The following is a 20,454-nucleotide window of genomic DNA, read 5'->3' on the forward strand; positions in this document are numbered from 1 at the left end:
AAAATGTAAGTAAATAATGTGTACAGTATATTTGAATTTCAACAGTGGAAGAGTTTGCATTTAAAAGTAACTCTTCAGAAATATGCACAGAGGAATGTGCAAGCTTTCCTTTTTGGAGTTGAAAGAATGATACAAATGTGTCACAGGATTTCACAAGTTGTTCCTTGAAGTATTGCATGTACATTTGTGTGTGTGATCTGTAAAACAAATCACCCCCTGGCGACAGCAAAGTTAAGGTTGACAGATTAATGACCTTGTTTCTTTGAGCCATTTTGTGGTTCGGCTGTGTACTCTGTCATTATTACATGTTAGTTTTTGGAAATTGACACTAAAAATCTAATATTAGACCTCATTTTTAGACGTCTCGACTGGCCAGAAAATGTAATAATTTATCAACAATTTAAATCAGTGTCCGTTCAAATTTGTAAACACATTATACATTAAACACATTATACATTTGCTTCTCTCGACCCCTAATGTTTACATGCTGCTGAAATATTTCCCAATTGGGATCAATAAAGTGAATCTTATCTTGTCTTTATCTGTATTACTCTTCTCCTTTTTTTTTACGTAATCCGCATTTTTTGCTTGTTCGTTGTTAATCCTTATTGGCAGATTTTCAAGTTTGTGTTATGATTACATTTAATTCAGATTCCAATACTTTCAAAGCATCCATATTACTATTTTACACTCCCCCCCTACCTTCCCCAATACAACATTGCACAATAATTAATAAGAAAAATTAAAGCACTTTACTTGTTCTTACAAGCAAATTTAAAGATGATCAAATTGAATATACCGTAGAATAGTTATTTAGTATATTACTATGAGCTCAATTCACTTCAAATATATGAAAATCCTTCAGCACGAAGGGTTCAGACAGCGCCATGGGTTCAGTGTTGTTACATTTCCGAGGGCCTATGAATGCATCTTTTCCGGGTTTCTACAGGAAGTGACGACACGCGTTGTTTCGGCTTTTCTCGTGCGGTAGCAGCTCCGTAAGTATTATTTACCTAAAATCAATTTCTAAACTACTCTTTAAATGAATTTTAGTGAAATGAATTTTTGAAACTTTTCATTTTTGAGTGTTCACAATAGACAGGTTAAACAAATTAGTATTGGTGTCTTGTTATTCATCGTTGTTGGTCCAGGTTAGCATGCTAGCAACTTGTTAGCCGTAGTGGACAACTCGCTAGCTTCTGTTCTTTAGCAATAATTAGCAAACCTTTATTTGCCTTATAAAAGACAGCAGATGTCTCTTATGCAATAAGATAAGTATTACGTTATTTAAAGGTCTGATGAGCAAAACGCATACTGACAATACATTGCTTAACTTGTTGTTGGATGTGATTCTTCAATTAGATGAAATAACTAAAGCTACATTACCGCACAACCATATCACCTGAAATGTTTCCCCTTCAGACACTTTGTTGGTAGTTTCCGCACTTTTGTGTTAAAACAGACTTAGACGTAGGGTAGTGTAACATATGTTGTTAGATTCAAATGACGCGACTGCTGCCTCATTATTGACAAGTCGGCTTGATATTTATGACAGGAGCTTCATGTTTCTAGCGACCCCTCTCTATTTAAATGTGCTCGGGTCTTGGGTGTGTACTTTTCTGAACATCACTTGGTTTTTATTTGGTTTGTATCTGTTCTTCCTAGTTTGTATCTCAATGATGTAAGTTGCTTTGGATAAACATGTTAATGTAATCTTTGTTCTCCTCTCTTCAGATCTATTAAAGATGACTACAGCTGCAAGACCAACATTTGAGCCGGCCAGAGGAGGGCGAGGTAAGGGAGAAGGTGGAGGGGATTTAAGTGCCCTGTCCAAGCAGTATTCCAGTCGAGATCTCCCGGGTCACACAAAGATCAAATACAGGTCAGTATTACAAACATGCGTAGAATGATTTTTGTATGTTGTTATCTGTGTTTCACTGAGTCAACCGCTGATTGTTATCCAGTATGTTTGTTGCTGAACTCTTCCTACTTCACTTTCTACCTGCTCACTCTGAAGGAGGACATTTGCTGGAAATATAACAAATGTGTTTTCTTCTCAGACAACCTACCCAGGATAACCAGGAAGAGGTGCGTGCCCGTGACTTCCGTAGGGAGCTGGAGGAAAGGGAGCGTGTAGTTGCACGTGAGAAGACCCGAGAGAGAGGACCAAGAGGTTGGTATTTCTGCCGAGATTGAATGTTTTTTAACATGTCTTCTATTCTTTATTCCTATGCAAGTTACTGATGTTATGTAACGTATATACCCATCAAACCAATAATTGATATACTGCATTGACCCTAATTTTCCAGAGCACACCACATCATCATCTTCGTCATCATCCTCAAAGAGGCCCAGACTAGATCAGATCCCAGCAGCCAACCTTGATGCTGACGACCCTCTCACCGATGTAAGAGCATGCCCTGCAATATTTAATCACACTTTTTGGGGATTAGAACTCCCTCATCATTGATGCCTGGTTATTTATAGGATGACGAGGACGAGGACTCTGAGGAGGACAGCGATGACGACGACACTGCAGCGCTTCTGGCAGAACTGGAGAAGATCAAGAAGGAACGGGCTGAAGAGCAAGAACGCAAAGTAAAGTTTGAACCACTGCACAGCTGACAAGTGAAGACGCCATTTCTGTTTGAGATGAGGCCAATGTGCTGTCATTGAGTGACGTTGTTTCTTTTCCCATTTTAGGAGCGGGAGCAGAAGGCAGAGGAGGAGAGAATTCGCATGGAGAATATATTGAGTGGCAATCCATTGATCAATTTGGCCGGGCAGCAGCAGCTGCAGCAACAGCAACAGCAGGTTGCCCCGACTCAGACTACATTCAGAGTCAAGAGAAGGTATGGCTTAAAGACACATGAGTTTTATGTATAAAGAAAAATGTTCTCTTCACTTTCCACTTATAATCCACTCAAATTAAATTAAAATGAATATCTTTTTAGGTGGGATGATGACGTTGTGTTCAAGAACTGCGCCAAAGGAGTTGACGAAGCAAGGAAGGAGAAACGCTTTATCAATGACACACTGCGCTCTGAGTTCCACAAGAAATTTATGGAGAAATATGTAAAGTAAAGACTTGATGTTTTTTTGTTTTTTTTTAACCTTTTGTTTAGACTTCGCTCTCCTTTCCCTCAATCCCAAGATTGACAAATGGCATTCACATACATTCTGTATTCAAATGCATTAGTATTTGTACAGTCAACAAGTAAGATGTTGTATATAAATGAGTGGGAAAGATACATCCTTTGAATAAAGCAAATTAAAAGTTGAAAATGTCTTTCTGTAGGTTTTTCTTTTTAAATAAAATTAACATTTCAATAAACTTTAAGATTGTGTTGGCTTGCAGGAATTTATTTGAGGAAATCCATGTCATTTTGAAGGATTCTCTTTTAAAGGGCATTGTTCCTTAAATATGTATTCTACCTTTTTCCTGAAATGTGGGGTTTTGGTTTTAATGTCCAATTGTGTGCACGATAACACACTTAAAACTGTTAACAGAATGGGTTTTATGCAATCATAATTGAATGAACCTTTTGAGATAAAGGAATTAAATAGGCAAAAAGATTTGAATGATGTAATTAGTTCATCAAATTCTTCTAAGTTTTCTTCAAAGTACAGTCGCATTATTTTGAAATTTAAAAGGAAATTCATTTGGGGTGCGAGTTCTGATTTCAGGCTTTCTGTCCTATTTGTAATAGAATTGTATTTTCATTTGGCTAGTTGTGTAAAGCACTGTTTATATCATCCCTACTTGAAGTAAATGTACAACTAATATTTGGAAAGATATTTATAAATCTCTTACTTTAAAAAAAAAAAAGTGGTTATAGTTTCATCTAGTTTTTAGTGGCATTTCAACATAAAGATAGCTGGTGAAAAAAACATTTTATGTTCATTGCAGCCTATAATCACACACGCTTAATTCTATAGTAGAATGAAAACCTATGTTCCAACATGAATATGATAAAAAAAAAACAATTCACTTTAATTATACAATCATGTATTGTTAAAATGTTGGGGTAGACATTTTAAACACTTAAATGCTCACATTCAAGCTTCAATGTTTGATTGCAAAGGATATATTTAGGTCCATGTGCAGAATAAACACCAGTAAAATGAGTGCTGCATTTTTTATTCCAAGTAGATGCAATGAACCCAAAAAATGAATCAATGATTCTTTGCAACATGGATAATTTGGAACGCAATAAGTGTGTACGTGTTGTGTTTCTCGAAAACAGTTAGGATAATACAACTATAACGATAATGAGTTGATATTATCCGCGGTTTGAATGCATTTAAGTCCCTGACATTTCTTTAAAAAGCATTTGCCACCAAATGCCTCTTCCAGATGTTTCTGAATCAAATCAGAATGTCCACAGCGCATGCAGCCCTCCGGCAGGGGGCGCCCTCTCCAACAATCGCTCCATTGTGACAGGCTTTGGGAGGCTGCTGGGAAAACATGGCAGCTTCCTTTCGTTGGTGGGGATTTACTGAACTCCGAGGGGGGATTTAAAGACATTCTTCATTGTATACGGGGATCTTTAGAGCATTATTCGGTGCCAACAGCACCAGATATCCTAACGCTTGAAGCAGGAGAACATGGAGAAGAGCGGCAGCATCGACAGCCTGGGCTCGAAGTGCTCCTCGTCCCGACAGCCAAGTGTTGATTCATTGTCCAGGTAGCTAAACGCACCACAACACGCCGCTTTTAAGCTAGCTAAAAGTTTTTAAAACAAAAAGACAGCTGTGTATTTCAGTGTTGTAACGTGACTTGACATGTCTAATACTAATGTTATTTTACTAAAACTTCAGGAGCGTCCGTTAAACCACAAATAATGCAATTTGCGATTAACAAACTGCCATGAAACGAACCCTGATGTTGACAGTTGGGCACCATTTAACTAGCCTGTCATTATCGGCCATTATCCCTTATAATGAAAAGGTCCAACAATCTTTTATAATGTAGGAGGGAAAATGTAAGCAAATGTCAATCAAAACAAATCAGATTCCAGAGTAATGCCACCCATTGTGTATTTGAATATTCAATAAATAGTTTAGGCTTTAAAACTTGTGAAAAACCAGCCCAAGATGATGCCTTCAAGGTTCTTCATTCATACTTCCTCAGTATGCTTTACAGTTACACATCCTAAAGAAGAGGTGGAGGATGTATGCAGATCTTTTACTTGATTAAAAGTAGCAAAACAACAGTCTAGCAATACTCTGTTTTAAGTGAAAGTCCTGCATACATTATACATAAATACGAGCATTATAACATAGGCTACTTAAAGTACCAAAAGTAAAAGTTGTCGTTATGCAGAATGGCCCATTTCAGAATCAGAACATTTGATTATTATTAATGTGAACATCACCCACATTTTGAATTGATAATGTCTTATTTTATTCAATAATATTACACCATTTACTTGTTAATTATATTTTATATTATTTAAGTATATACTTTAGATGTAGTAAAGTGAAATGAACAATATTTGCCTTCGAGGTGTTTTGGAGTATAAGTATAAGTAACAGAAAATGGAGTAAGTACCTAAAATTATTCTTATTGAGTAAATTCACTCTCGCTGTTCTAAAGTTGCTACTCGGCTTATACTCAGCAATCATTTTTGTTAGGTGGCTCATATTTAATCAAATAATGCTTTCAGCATAAGTACAATGAGAATAACATGGCTGTAGTTACATTTTACTCTGAAAAGTTGTATTTCTTTTTTATAGTTTGTCCTGTTATCTCTCCACAGCACGTCCACCTCTCGCTCTGACCGCTCTGCCCAGGCCAAAGCAGCCTCTGCCATGTCTTGTGACTCCGGGGCCACTCCTACAGAGCTCTCCCCAGAGCTCAGGGTCAGTTACATGCACAAATGTCACTTACACAATGCTGATTTTTTTTATTTACTCATAAAAATGTCCAAAGCATGACTCTCCTCTTCTCTGCATTCTTCAGGTCAAGCCAAAAACTGCTGCCAAGGTACGCCTTCTTGTGAATTACAAACTAGACGAAGCAGTCTGAATAATAATAATTCCGTAGCTAGTTTAATATGTTCAGGTTAAGAGAGCGCTTCTCCTTTAGGTATAATATGTATCTTATCTTTTAAGCAGGTGCCTAGAGATTCAGACAAAGAAGAGCCACAATTACTTCCAAATGAAACTGTTCATGACATGGGTATGTGCTCTCTTTGCATTCATGCATTAAAGGCAAATTCGTTTTTTCCTATATGTGTTGTGCTTGGCTATAAATCATTTTTTATTTTTTATTTGTGTAGCCCAAGATGTCACCTACTTCTGTCCTTTCATCGGAGCAATGAGGGGGACGGTGACAGTAACCAACTACAGACTTTTCTTCAGATGCATGGACAGGGTATGGGTTTTAAAACATTTAAAAAACAGTATAAATTGCTCCAAAAACGTACAGTTTTTGTTAATGTGTAGTTTGTTTCTAGGAGCCATCATTTGTGTTGGACCTCCCCCTCGGGGTGGTGAGTCGTGTGGAAAAGATTGGAAGTGCCTCTAGTCGCGGCGACGTGTCATACGGGCTAGTATGCAAGGTGAGTAGGATGAGGAAACTAAACCTGCTTTATATGGCAACTCAGTAGATGGAACAGTGCACAGGCATAACGAATCTGAAATCACATTTTTTTAAGAATAAGTCAGTCTATGAACATGCTATATTTCTACAATAGCATAGCAAAGATGCTTTACTGCTATGAAATCATATTTACATGTATACAACTATAGACCTCTGAGTATGTCCATGACCTGCTGCTCTGCCTATCTGCAGGATATGCGTAATCTGCGATTTGCTCACAAACAACTGGAGGACACACTGAGGAAGTCCATTTTCGAAGTGCTGGTGAAATTTGCGTTTCCTGTTTCCAACGGGCTAGTGAGTGATTTTTAAGCCTTGGTGTCTCTGTCACTGTTCATCAGCTCTGTCTGCTGACTGAACACCTCTCCCTCTCTCCACAGCAAATCTTTGCCTGTGAATATGGCCAAGTGTTTCCTGAAAACGGATGGAAGGTGTATGACGCTGTCTCAGAATACAAAAGACAGGTATTTAAAAACAACATGGTTCGACCGGCATATCTTAATTAGATTGTTGGGAATGTTTAAATTAGGGCGGTATGAAGTAATTGCTCCATTGTTTATTTATCTCATACTGCCTGTGCTGCTGAACCTCTTTTCCCCTCTGTCTGAAACCAGAGCCCAGTCTGCTCTGATTGGTTAGCTGTCCAGCTCTGTTGTTATCGGTCAACCGCTTAGATGTGTTGGAGCGCTAGCCATAGAAGCGCGACAACACACTTCAGGAAAGGGGAAACCCCAAAACAAAAAATAGGGCCTAGTAAGCAAAAATAGCGGCTTTAGTTCCATATCAGCAAGGTCTGTCCGACATCTACTGTAGGTAATAAACTGAATGTAAATATGTAACACATTCAAACCCACTTAAAAAATCTAAAATTCCAGACGGTTTATTACATTAGTTCTTTGTCTGTTTTTATTAAATTGGTACCTTGTGTGTTTTTAAAGGGTATACCAAATGAAAGCTGGAGGGTAACAAAAGTCAATGACCACTACGAGGTTTGTGACACCTACCCATCAACCCTGGCGGTGCCTGTGAACATACCAGACGAAGAGCTGAAGAGAGTAGCTGCCTTCCGAGCCAAGGGAAGGATACCTGTGAGTGACCTTTCTTCAGCATGAACCACTCCTCATCATATTGTCTGATTGTCTTTGGTAACATTCTGTTATACTCTGTGTGCAGGTGTTGTCATGGATCCATCCGGAGAGCCAGGCCACAGTTACGCGTTGCAGTCAGCCCATGGTGGGAGTAAACGGGAAGCGCAGCAAAGAGGATGAGAAATACCTTCAGGCCATCATGGATGCTAATGCTCAGTCCCATAAACTGTTCATCTTCGATGCCAGGCCCAGTGTCAACGCTGCTGCCAACAAGGTATATAATACTGAAAATCAGCCAAAATCGGAATCAGCCAAGAAAATTGCAATAAGTGCATCTCTATATGTAAAGAAACTCAGGGTCTGCTTGCTAAATGTCTTCCCTTGTTTGTTTTAAAATGTTCTTCTTCAGATGAAAGGGGGTGGTTATGAAAGTGAAGATGCGTATCAAAATGCTGAACTGGTGTTCTTGGATATTCACAACATCCATGTGATGAGAGAGTCCCTACGCAAGCTGAAGGACGTGGTCTACCCCAACATCGAGGATTCCCATTGGCTCTCCAATCTGGAGTCCACTCATTGGCTTGAGCACATCAAGGTGAGCGAAAGACTTGGTGTTATATACCGGATCTCCTCTCAACTTAAGGAGAATAACAACCACTCTGTTGTGCATGTGTTTTTACTTTTAGTTGATCCTAGCAGGAGCCCTGCGTATAGCAGACAAGGTGGAGTCTGGGAAAACTTCAGTGGTGGTGCACTGCAGCGACGGCTGGGACCGCACGGGCCAGCTCACCTCCCTGGCTATGCTCATGCTGGACGCTCACTACCGCACCATCCGCGGCTTCGAGGTGCTGCTGGAGAAAGAGTGGCTGAGCTTCGGTCACCGCTTCCAGCTGGTAAACACCTTTTATCAAACTATTTAGACGTTTGGTAAAAATACAAGTGCTTTGTTGGTTTATCAGTTGCATCGCTGATTATCCTTTGTTCTTCTTTTAGCGTGTTGGTCACGGCGATAAGAACCACACCGACGCAGACCGCTCACCTGTTTTCATTCAGTTCATCGACTGTGTCTGGCAATTGACTCGCCAGGTAAGCAATAAATGGAGCTGCTCTTCAGATCAACACGGTCTTTCAATGACACTAAAGAAGCTGTTATTATTTTAGTTTCCTGCTGCCTTTGAGTTCAACGAAAACTTCCTGGTGACCATCTTGGATCACCTGTACAGCTGCCTGTTTGGGACATTCTTGTGCAACAGTGAACAGCAGAGGCTGAAAGAGGTAAGAGCATTTTCTTTTCTCAAAGCTTTGTTGGAGGTCTGAGTCCAACATCATGTCAACCTCCCCTTTTTATTTTACAGGAGATTCCCAAGAGAACAGTGTCGTTGTGGTCCTACATCAACAGCCAGCTGGAGGACTTCACCAATCCCTTGTATGTGAACTATACCAACCACGTGTTGTTTCCTGTAGTCAGCTTACGTCACCTGGAGCTTTGGGTTGGCTACTACATCCGCTGGAACCCTCGCATGAGGCCTCAGGTATGGCAATAGGCTTTTTAAGGCCAGATACATTGGGCCAAAACATTGTTTCTTTTTATGCACTGGTCAATCTTGAGATTTTGGGCTGCTTTTTAACTGCTTTCAGACTAGTGGAAAGAAAACCTCAAATATAAATTTTAACAGTTTATTTCACTAAATGTCTTTATTTGCATGTGTAGCATTTAACAAATTCACCAAACCAGCATAATTAATCATAACATATTTTCCATTGAATAATCCACTTACAATACATATCTTTGAAGCCTCAAATAAGTTTTGTTTTGTAATACTCCAGAAATCTCCACTTCAGTGGCACTTACACACACAGACTGCAGAGGGGTTCATTCATATATCATTAATAGCCTGATTGATTTAGAGTTTTTATTCCTAAAAATATGGAATAAATCTAAAACACAACTTAATGTAAGTAATCTGCTGAAGTTTCCAAGTGGAATTTATTTGTTAAATCTTTACATTATTTAACAGGTCTCCCCCCTTTAGATCGGACTTCAGCGTTTCAAAGAATTTCATGCTTCTCTGAAGTGTTTGAACTTGAGATTTACAGGTCAACCTATTTGTTGTTACCAGGAACCTGTTCATCAGCGCTACAAGGAGCTGCTGGCGAAGCGTGCGGAGCTGCAGAAGAGAGTGGACGACCTGCAGCGAGAGGTGACCAATCGCTCGGCCTCTTCCTCTGAACGTGCCGGCTCCCCCACACGCTCCATCACGCCGGTGCAGACCTTTGTTTGACGTAACTGTGACCCTCATGACGGTCGCGGAAGCTAAACACTACCTGTGAGAAGCTGACAGTAGTCATCTGTAGGCCACGCCATGAAGGACCTGGGTGCTAAACTGGCTCTTTGGGTGAAACGCCGCGTTACACACTACCACCAAATGTCTGTTTGTGTTTGCACATTTTACAGGGAATATAGAGTCTGCTTACAACCGGAGACTGTCTCTTAGTGCTTTGACCACAGCCATATTGTTCTCTGCCTCCAGAGTCAAGATGTTAGTGATAAGAATAGTGAGTACTGTCATAGCTCATCGACCCACCTACAATCAGTGTTGGACCATTTCTGAAGTACACTAAAATATTACTCTGGTGAATTATGTATGCCTTATACACTTCATAGGAACACTCACTTCATTCCTCTGCAAATGTTAAGAGATTGATTTAAATGACTGCATTTGAGCTCTAGTACTTAAACTAAGTGGTCTGTGAGATTCAACAATGTAGCTAAAGGGTTGTTAGCTTCTAATGTTAGGACAAATACATAGCATTAAAATAAGTTGGCAGATTGTCTTCCGAAGTCAGTGCTTTTAGATTGTTGTGACCAAATATCACAGTTTTTTTATGAATACATAGACTTATGTCTTGTATTAATCTCATGTTTTGTAATTTTCATTTTTCTAACTAGTTATTTATTATCCCTCTTTCCAGACTTGTATGCCTGTCTAATATCACAAATGAATTAGAAATGTTCCCATTCAATATGAATATGCAACAGTTAATTTCTCCAGTTAATAATTAACATTAAAAGTTAGTGTGTATCCATTTCTTAATATTCTTCTTTTTTTTTAAACTAGTAGCAGCCAATGTGTTTTTATAGGAAGCAGAATATGTAACAATAGTTTGCCTTGGGTGTTTATTTCACATTTTATTTTAAATATCTGTGCCTTGGTCTAATTGAGAGATAGGGGGATAGCACAGTTTTTAAAATGTCAACTAATACTGGTGAAGCGGTTAATGCAGTGTCAGCCTTTCCACTGCGTATGTAAATACTTTCAATAAACAAAGGACAGGAGTCGGTAGGATTTCCATAGCGTGATGTGTGAACACAGCTTCTTTCCTGACTTTAATCTTTTAGTGTTTCAAAGGATAGCAGAACCCCAACGACATGAGCAATAACTGTAAAATATGAGGCACGTTATGCATAATTAAGATAAAGCGTACTTACATTTTTATTATTTATAAATGTCATATTCATTAACCTTTATTACACTCGCTGAATAATTCCTTTTTAGACATTTGAAATGCTGTTATACCGTTTATCATTAGGTGGTGCTGTACGCTAGCAATACAGTCTCTGGTGCTAGTTAGTCAGGAGTAACGAAGCCGTTTCCAGAACAGTATGCACACTAACGAGTGTGACTTTCTTTTTTCTCAGCAGTCCCAATACTGATACCGCTAACAGTGATTATGGTCTCCATCTAATATAAAGTAATATTAGACTCAGTGGCTCTGGAATCATTTTTACATGATCATATTCAAGCGGTCTCTCATACCTGAATATTAGATGACTGGCCATAATTGAGCTTTAATGCATCCTTTACCCATTAACAGGCTTATCATTCCATTGACTTTACATTGTAATTCATACATTCTTACCTATAACTTCAAATTAATTGATATTGCCACTAAAATTGCTTAAGTTAGTCATATTTCTATTACTGGCATTACTTTTTATAATTCAAAAGAGCCTCATCCAAATGAGTATTTTTATCAACAGAATGTGACTTTATGTAGCTGCTGCACAGAATTAGGTTATATTAATGTTGATTGAAATGTGTCACACATGTCAGAATTAGGATCCAATCTGTTCGATGAGGCACTGAGCTGCAAACAGGGGCGCCGTAAGGGGGTGAAAAGTTAGGACGATTCTAAGGGCCCGTCACTGACAGGGGCCCAAACCATTTTAGAACATTAACAAAAAAGATGTTTAAGTAACCAATCTTAACATGGGGCCCAAAATCACTGGTTAATACCCTCAATAAAAGGATGACAGACAGTATCAACAGTACAGGTATCGAATTCATAGTTGTGTTACAGCAGCCACTTTAGTATCAACTGAAGATTGCAGGCCCTCTTATGAATGACAACTTTTCTGAAACAAAACATATCGATTTCTAATAATAAAAAATAACATTTGTAAGATTAAGATTAATCGAGAATTTGCAGAATTCCTAATAATGATTGTTTCCATTTAAAACGATGCACCTATCATTTAGGACTCAATGATTATATACACACACACACAAATTCTTCACAGGCAAACTGGATGGAATAAAAAAAGAAAAAAAGTAGTGACTTTAGTAATTAAATCAAGTTCAAGTTCAAGTTACTTACATAATACCTGATCATGGATAGTGGCCAATATAATTAAATATAATAGTATGCATACATAAATAAAACAAATAAAATAGATGAAATAAGATTGTATTATAAACTAAATACAAAATAGATAAATGATGGTAAATAAATATAAAGTATCCACGCTTGTGATTGGCTCTGCGCATTTCAAACAGTAAATCCCGCGGACGGATGTTGTGTCGCGATAGGTTTCCTTTCTTCTTCTGGAGCTCACTTCCTGTTACATGACGACGACGGCGTTGATACAAAAAGAGAGAAGGAAAACAGGAAAATACCTTTCTTGGCGAGAACAGTGGAAACTTAATACAAATAGACAGATATATGTTAACGGGTTGCTTATTCCGCGGCATTAGCAACGACTCTTCGGAAGTTGGTCGGGTTGGATAACTCGATAAAGATAACAAATATTTTGAGTTTATTGTTCTTCGGCTGCTCCCTCCAGCTAAGCTATTTCTGTGTTGCCCAGCGCTACTTAGCCGAGCTAGCTAACGTTAGCTAACAGTGGATGCCAGCGCTGTTTGAGTGTTCTCAGTCCTGAATTAGCGAAAGGGCTAGAGAGGAAATAGCGTCGGTAATCCGGTCAATTTTCAGCTGGACTCAGCTAACCTCATCTAGCTCGGTGACATCAGTTCAGCGAGAATGGCAACGTCGGCTCTGTACGCCTGTACGAAGTGTAACCAGCGGTACCCCTTCGAGGAGCTGTCGCAGGGCCAGCAGCTGTGCAAGGTAACTGGATGTGTGTGTGTGGGGTCGAGGATGTCTTCAAACAATACTCAACAACAAATCCCAAGCGTAAAACCGTTGATGTTTTGTGAGGGGTTGATGCCGTGTGGTGTGATGCTCTTTCGACAAGCCAGATTATGTAACAGCATTGATCTGTCCAACCTGGAAGCGCTAATACAGAGAGTGTAATCTTGTTTAGATCATGTCATACGTCGATCTTGATTATTACAGAGTTAAAACTCAGTCCTACTGAATCATTACACACTGAACAATAATTACTAAGGGTTTAAAATAATTTTAGTTTTTAGGAATTGCCATGGGTGTAAATACTTGCTAACGTATTCCACTTGTTGCCTTGTTAAGAGATTATTTGTATTCTAAAGTGTGTTTCTAAACATCCAAGTCTGCACTGATTCATATCTTTTAAAAGAAGGTAGTATAGACTAAATGGACAGTTTTATCACTGCATTTCCTATAGTCAGAACTTTTCTTTGTACATGATAGTTAAAGCACAAGGTCAATGAAAACTGCAAAAACATTACAGTTGGTTTATCATTGTTTTACCTCACTATTAGATAATGCCACTTCAATGTATCCAACATCGGCTCTAGTTTATTGAGCTTATGTTTCCTACTCTGCCCGCCCCTTCTGGAATAATATCTTCTGTTGACCAACCTAAATCAGTCAAATTAAAAACGTATTTCTCTTCTTGTATACAGTACACCCAAATAGTTGGGTGTTATTGCGAAACACAAGTTGTTATGAGGCGAGGCACTGTTCTTTCTGACGTGCCCGTTTTAATAGCACAATAACACATGAGAACATTTCTTTGTTTTGTTGCCACAGGAATGTCGCATTGCACATCCAATAGTGAAGTGCACATTCTGCAGATCTGAGTTTCAACAGGAAAGGTGAGACATTTCCTCCTTGTGGTGAATTTCAGCAGTAATATATGCTATTATTAATAGAGGATGTGCGCATTTTTTTGGGTTCTAACCCCGGTTTATTATTTACAGTAAAACCAATACAATCTGCAAGAAGTGTGCTCAGAACGTAAAACAGTTTGGAACAGTAAGTAACAAGTTCTTCTTGAAGCACTTTGCACTCCAGTTGTATTTATTGTGTGGCACTCACATTTGTTTACAGTCGATGATGTCTCTTTACAGCCCAAACCCTGCCAGTACTGTAACATCATTGCAGCTTTTATCGGGACAAAATGTCAGCGCTGTACTAACTCAGAGAAGAAATATGGACCTCCACAGACCTGTGAGCAGTGCAAACAGCAATGTGCTTTTGACCGTAAGGAGGAAGGCAGGAGAAAGGTACAAACCTCACACACTTGCAGCCACATCTGACATTGAATGTCAAGTTTCCTCTGGTTTTGTGCAGATTCCCCACTTGTAAAGGGACTTCAGGCATCTACTGGACTTTGAGAACAGGATTCCACTCCAATGACACAGCTTTTCTTTTCAGACTTTTTATTTAGCAGTTAACTTAAATGTCTTTGCTGACTACTTTTTATTTAGCAGTTAACTTAAATGTCTTTGCTGACTGGGTCACTTTATGCAGGTGAAAGACCTTTGAAAACAAGAAAGGTGCATTTTAGAATTTGTAAGTTATCAAAAATAAATAAAGCATGTAAATAAAGCATGTAAACAATACATTTGTTTGTCAACTGCTGCCTTAATCATGAATATGTTACACATAGATTGAGCCGACTAAGCACAGAAATATCCATTTTAAAAACATAAAAACATTTCTTTAAACCCCAGCTCTTTCAAAATCTCAGCAGATTTAATTAACTGGACTTTACTAGAAATGTTAACAAATCAAATTAATTATTTTGAAACAAGAAAATATTCTTTCCTCCTTTTAACAGAGGTATTCAATGAATTAAAACAAGACTTCACTATCAATCAATTCTTTAACAAGAAAGATTATGTTCTCCCCTTTTAGCAGGAATCTTCAGTGGAATAAATTAACAGGATCTTATTAGAAAGGTTTTTAGCAAATCAAAATAATACTTTTTAAGAATAAATATTCTCCTTATTTTACCTATCCTTCCGACGATAAATAACAGAGCGTGTTCCGCACAATTAGCGCACCACATTGAAACCTACATCTAATCAACGCTGCGTAGAGTTCTAACAAGACACGTGGGACACAAGCAAACAATCTAACAGAACATAAACATTAGCGGCTCTGCGGAGCTCTCACACAACATTATGGATCGGATCTTACCGGCTGCCTGTCCTGACTTGGTAGAAATGCCTCCCGTCTACACGCTTCAGTCTACCAGGATTGCACACAGCAACTATTTAAATCCTTCTCCAGGATGCAGCTCTGTGATTAGGGTGATTGCACCCAGCTTGCCAGAGGAGGCAGGACCGCCTGCAATCATTACACACCTGTTGTCTATCCCTATTAATTGGTGATTTGTATTTAACTGAAACATATTTGTAGCTCTAATGATTTAATTTCTGATTAGAATTAAGCTATTTTGTTATTGATATGTATCCATATATATTATTTTTCTACTACTTGTAATCTGTTTTTTATTTTATATTTATTAAAGCCTTAGGCTCTGTTTGACTTAACAGTGAATATGTAACAGCTAGTCTAATACGGAGTACTATATCCTTCTTGTCTTACAGGTGGACGGGAAATTGCTCTGCTGGCTCTGTACCTTGTCTTACCGCCGTGTCCTGCAGAAGACCAAGGAGCAGAGGAAGGGCTTCGGCTCCTCCAACTCCTCCTCCCTGAATGAGAAAGACCACCACTCCAGACCTCACCATCATCACCACCACCACCAACAACACAGACACAGCAGCTCTCATCACAAGTACGTCCTCTGTCGGGTCATTATTGGGCATTAGTAATGACACTTGTGTATAGTATGCTATAGATGGTTGTTAATATGAAGCATTCAAAAGTAGGAAGTAGATCGAGGGAATTAATGGCTACATTATCTCACACAGACTAAGTGGGAGCTTAAGTCCAGAGCAGGAGCAGGGGCTGTGGAATAAGAGGTAAAACTTCCCTTTTCACCTCAACTTAGACCCTCCAGAAAAACCGGATTCTCCGATCGCAGAATTTACCGCATAATCAGCAAAATTACGCAGATTTTTAAAAGGCCGCATATTTATCAAAAGGCCGCATAATCCCTGCATTTTTCCACACAAAGTTGAGAAGAAAAAAAAGTTAACTCGTCTTGACGTGGCGTCATCAGCTCGCGCATCACAGAATGTAAACAACACTGTATAGAGTGAACGTGTGGAGCTCACACGATAGAGAAAACACCAAGATGAACAAATCTAATCCATCTCATTTACCGACGAACATTTCTACTAAAGACCGGACAAAAAGTGGGGGGGAACTATTCTGCACCCCGTGCAACTGTGTGTTGGAGCATAAGAGAAAATCGACGGTGACGACCCACTTTGATTCATTCAAACATTCGAAAATGCTTTCTGCTGCTGCGGACAAGAAAGCCAAACAACTCACGTTCAACAAGGCATCAACATCCAAAACCCTTTCGAGGGCTACAAGAAACGAAGTGAGTAGCCTACAAGATTGAAGCTGGTCAGATAACGAACGAGTAAATGAAAACAGAATGAGGCGGAGAAGTGTGTGTGTGTGTGTGTGGGGGGGGGGGGGGGTGAGATTAAAATAGCCCAATTGCTTTTACAATAAATAAACATTGAATGTGTTTAATTGAATAGTAAAGGGGTTTAACGTTAGTGGCAGGTTGTGTGTGAGAGAGAATCAATAAGACAGCCCAATATTTAAAAAAATTGTTATTATTTTTTCCCGCATATTTCGCAACTTTCCGCATATTTCGCAACTTCCCGTAATTTCACCGCATAAAATCACATAAAAACCCCGCATGTTTAATCGCATAATCAAGGAATTTAGCCCGCATAATCAAGGATTTTAGCCCGCATAATCAAGGAATTTAGCCCGCATAATCAAGGATTTTAGCCCGCATAATCAAGGAATTTAGCCCGCATAATCAAGGATTTTAGCCCGCATAATCAAGGAATTTAGCCCGCATAATCAAGGATTTTTGCCCGCGTTTTTCTGGAGGGTTTATCAACTGCGTAATAGAGGGGGAAAAAGGCAAACCGTTTTAATTTACCATTTTGATTGTTCTTTGCAGCCATAAATCTTCTTCAATCCAGAAGGAGACTCCAAAGAAAAAACCAAAACTGGAGTTAAAGCCATCCAACGGGGACAGGTATTGGTAAAAAAAGATTTTTTTTTTTAATGGAAAAATGCTCATTCCTTTTGCAATCATCCTGCTGAAGTGCTTCTTCTTCAAAATGTTAACTACCCATCTTAATACTGGCCTTGTTTCTTTTCCTTTCCCCATTCAGTAGTTCCATCACCCAGTCAATGGACTCTGGAGGAACAGATAACTTCATTCTCATCAGCCAGCTGAAAGAGGAAGTGATGTCACTGAAGAGAGTTCTGCAGCAGAAGGATCAAACCATTCTAGAGAAGGACCGAAAGGTATGTTATCACCCTCTAATGAGTCATGCTAAATCAGCGTTGGTTCCTTCTATGTGTTTGACGTATTGTTTATTCATTGCCCCTCTAGCTCACAGAGCTCAAAGCAGACTTTCAGTACCAGGAATCCAACATGAGAGTCAAGATGAACCAAATGGATAAATCGCACAAAGAGTCTATGGAGCACCAGCAGGTAGGAAACACCAGATGCACACATGACAGGTGTCTCTTAAACGTTTCAACTCCAAACTCCACACCTTATAACACCTTCAAACAATATTGCAGTCTTACACAATATGCTTATCCTGCAAGTTGACAACAGTGACAATAAAAAATCATATATTGTGCAGCCCTAGTTGATTCTAATTATTATTATTTAGCTCCTTTTGCTTTTTGAAGAGGTTTACAGAGTCCAAACATTCAAATGCACATCTTCCAAGGAGGTGTGTTGCATAGTATTTGCTAAAGCATGCCTTTTAATGTTAGTCCTGTCAATCACTGACTGTCAATCTTGTCAGTTCAAATAAAGGTTCTCTTCTACGACTTAAAGGCCCAGTAGAAATGAGCACACGCTAAATCAATGACATCTAAGTTTGCTTTCCTTGAATTTGAAATTCCTTGATTGTTTCAAGTACCTCTTGTAGTTATACTTACGACAATGTTGTTTTTTTAATGCGAAAACCTGTTGGGGAAACACTGCATGATGACCCTTGTCTGTTATTGTCTTCTTGCCTACGTGATTTTAAGTACGGTTGTACGATGTATAACGTTGTATAACGGCAGCTATTGCAAAAAGAGTTGCTTTAAAATGTTAAGCAGTATCTGGACCCATATCCTGCTTGTGTGTCATATGTGCCAGGGATGAGTCACTTGTTGCATAAGTTTGGAGACTGGTGTTATGAACAAAATGCGTCATTTAGGCCATTTCCTGTTAAACTCTGATGTTATTTTTTTTATTATGATTGCTATTTTGTTAGTGTCACCGCTGCTGCTGTTTTTTCATGCTGATTGGACTTACGCCATTTTTATCAGAACACTTTTAACATTTAAAGTTAACCCATGTTGGGAAACCATTTAGGGTCAGATGAATGATGAGAGTGTTGGGTATAAAAGTACATGCTTTGCAATTCGTGTCATATTTCTTTACATGTATTTATAGCAGCCAAATTGAAATGTTAATGATTTTTGTGAGTGCAAAAATGCCAGAACTATGCATTTACCACCATGTATCATTTGTTTCCACAGGGCAAGAACAGGGAATTGCTGAAACAAGTCGCCTCCCTCTCTAAAGGAAAAAAGTTTGACCGGACAGGAAGTTCTCTGCTGCCCTAACAATGGGTTGGCCAGCGGGTAACAACACAGAGCGGCTTCATTGTTGTGACACTGTGAAAGTCTCCCTCTTATCTCATTGCCATCAACATTGATTACTCCTGAAATGGTAACGACAGAGACCATGTTGTACATGGAACTAAACTGTTGAATCAAAGAACCCTTTCTCTAATATCAGCATATTTTAGATATTTTATGGCAACTTTTCCACTGGCTCATGAGATGTGTGATTGAGTGGAGGATGGAGCCCTCGTTTTAACACTGCCGGGCCAAAACAGAACGCATGGTGTGCATACGTGGACAGCATTCTGTCAACTCGATGTATCCACTTGATTTTTATGGATCTCATGCAATTTATTTATTCAACTGTATTTCTTAGCTTTTTTATTTCCTCACAACATACTAAGAGAATATCCACATTTTGGGGTTTTCTTCAATAGCAATTAGTTATATTTTTCTAAATGTATGTTGAATGCAAAAGACAAGTTCTCTTCAACAGAGATCCGGCGCAACTTTACAATGTATGCAAACGTGGGAAGGGTGACCACAGAGCTGCCTCTCAACAGTTGAGAACCCTCTCAGTAACAATTCACAAAACTACCAATGAACACTTTAAAAGGCTGTCTGACAGAGAGACACCTCTTGGCTGCCCTCTTTCTCACTGTGTGACAGCCGTTGTGCTTTGCTGTTTCTCTTTAGTGGAACATTTGTAATGCATGATTTTACTGCCAGACACCGGTTGGCATTGTGGTCAGACTTCTTTTCTCCCTCTCCCTTTTTAATTAGTTTTTTAAGAATCACTTGTAAATGTATTACTGGGGTCAGCCATTGTATTTAAACTATTGCTTGTATCTGTTTTAGTGAGTACAGTATGTGTACGGTAAGGCCAGTTGAAATTAACATGTCTGTAGAAGATGCTTTTTAAGGAACACATCTATCATAATGCATTATTGGGCTGGTTTCATACCGTGGCGTCCAGGATCACTTTTGTACTTTTTTCCAAACCAACTGTTTTAAAACTATTAAAACTGGCTAAACTGTTATTGTATGCTTGTTTTTATTGACCAGTTAAGTGTTTAACAGTTATGTTTTGGATGTTAAAACAAAAACTGTTTTATTCTCATCTAAACACAGAGGGATGATGGCTCATATATGAGATTTCAAAGGTCTTTTATTTTGAAATTCTGCATCAGAATGTCCTGATTTTTTCTGAGTGACTAGATGGGGTGTCCTGCTATCACCCTGGAGTGAGATGAGTCTTTGATACTGGAAGGTTTTTGTTTTATTCTCATCTAAAAACAGGGATGATAGCTCATATATGAGACTTCAAAGGTCTTTTATTTTGAAACTGTACATCAGAATGTCCTGATTTTTTCTGAGTGACTAGATGGGGTGTCCTGGCCCTGGAGTGAGATGGATCTATGATACTGGACAGTTTTTGTTTTATTCTCATCTAAAAACAGGGATGATAGCTCATACAATAGAGATTTCAAAGGTCTTTTATTTTGAAACTAC

At 38.8% G+C, this 20,454-nt stretch overlaps 3 protein-coding genes across 8 annotated transcripts; all 3 read left to right on the top strand.

Moving 5' to 3' along the window:
• Positions 1 to 865: 865 nt before the first annotated feature.
• cwc15 (CWC15 spliceosome associated protein homolog) lies at positions 866 to 3,340 on the top strand. Its single transcript, XM_079650570.1, has 7 exons — positions 866 to 998; positions 1,735 to 1,882; positions 2,061 to 2,173; positions 2,310 to 2,407; positions 2,488 to 2,598; positions 2,704 to 2,852; positions 2,955 to 3,340. The coding sequence occupies exons 2-7, from the start codon at positions 1,746 to 1,748 to the stop codon at positions 3,082 to 3,084; spliced, it is 738 nt and encodes a 245-aa protein (XP_079506696.1). The 5' UTR covers positions 866 to 998; positions 1,735 to 1,745; the 3' UTR covers positions 3,085 to 3,340.
• Positions 3,341 to 4,411: 1,071 nt separating this feature from the next.
• mtmr2 (myotubularin related protein 2) lies at positions 4,412 to 11,037 on the top strand. 2 transcript variants are annotated; one of them, XM_079649799.1, is made up of 16 exons: positions 4,412 to 4,688; positions 5,763 to 5,865; positions 5,966 to 5,989; positions 6,118 to 6,184; positions 6,285 to 6,379; positions 6,462 to 6,566; positions 6,800 to 6,904; positions 6,988 to 7,071; positions 7,546 to 7,695; positions 7,781 to 7,969; positions 8,105 to 8,290; positions 8,382 to 8,588; positions 8,689 to 8,781; positions 8,857 to 8,970; positions 9,051 to 9,227; positions 9,816 to 11,037. In XM_079649799.1, the coding sequence occupies exons 1-16, from the start codon at positions 4,609 to 4,611 to the stop codon at positions 9,975 to 9,977; spliced, it is 1,941 nt and encodes a 646-aa protein (XP_079505925.1). In that variant the 5' UTR covers positions 4,412 to 4,608; the 3' UTR covers positions 9,978 to 11,037. The 2 variants fall into 2 exon arrangements, with proteins under 2 accessions (XP_079505925.1, XP_079505926.1); XM_079649800.1 differs by having other exon boundaries at positions 4,413 to 4,688; positions 6,121 to 6,184.
• Positions 11,038 to 12,579: 1,542 nt separating this feature from the next.
• Positions 12,580 to 19,982, top strand: fam76b (family with sequence similarity 76 member B). 5 transcript variants are annotated; one of them, XM_079650683.1, is made up of 10 exons: positions 12,581 to 13,104; positions 13,948 to 14,012; positions 14,118 to 14,172; positions 14,268 to 14,423; positions 15,756 to 15,943; positions 16,080 to 16,130; positions 17,261 to 17,344; positions 17,478 to 17,613; positions 17,702 to 17,803; positions 18,856 to 19,982. In XM_079650683.1, the coding sequence occupies exons 1-10, from the start codon at positions 13,018 to 13,020 to the stop codon at positions 18,940 to 18,942; spliced, it is 1,011 nt and encodes a 336-aa protein (XP_079506809.1). In that variant the 5' UTR covers positions 12,581 to 13,017; the 3' UTR covers positions 18,943 to 19,982. The 5 variants fall into 5 exon arrangements, with proteins under 5 accessions (XP_079506812.1, XP_079506813.1, XP_079506809.1 ...); XM_079650684.1 differs by having other exon boundaries at positions 17,481 to 17,613; XM_079650685.1 differs by having other exon boundaries at positions 17,261 to 17,338.
• The last annotated feature ends 472 nt before the right edge of the window (positions 19,983 to 20,454 follow it).

This window comes from Notothenia rossii (assembly GCF_949606895.1).
Source record: "Notothenia rossii genome assembly, chromosome: 9".
NCBI lineage: Eukaryota > Metazoa > Chordata > Actinopteri > Perciformes > Nototheniidae > Notothenia > Notothenia rossii.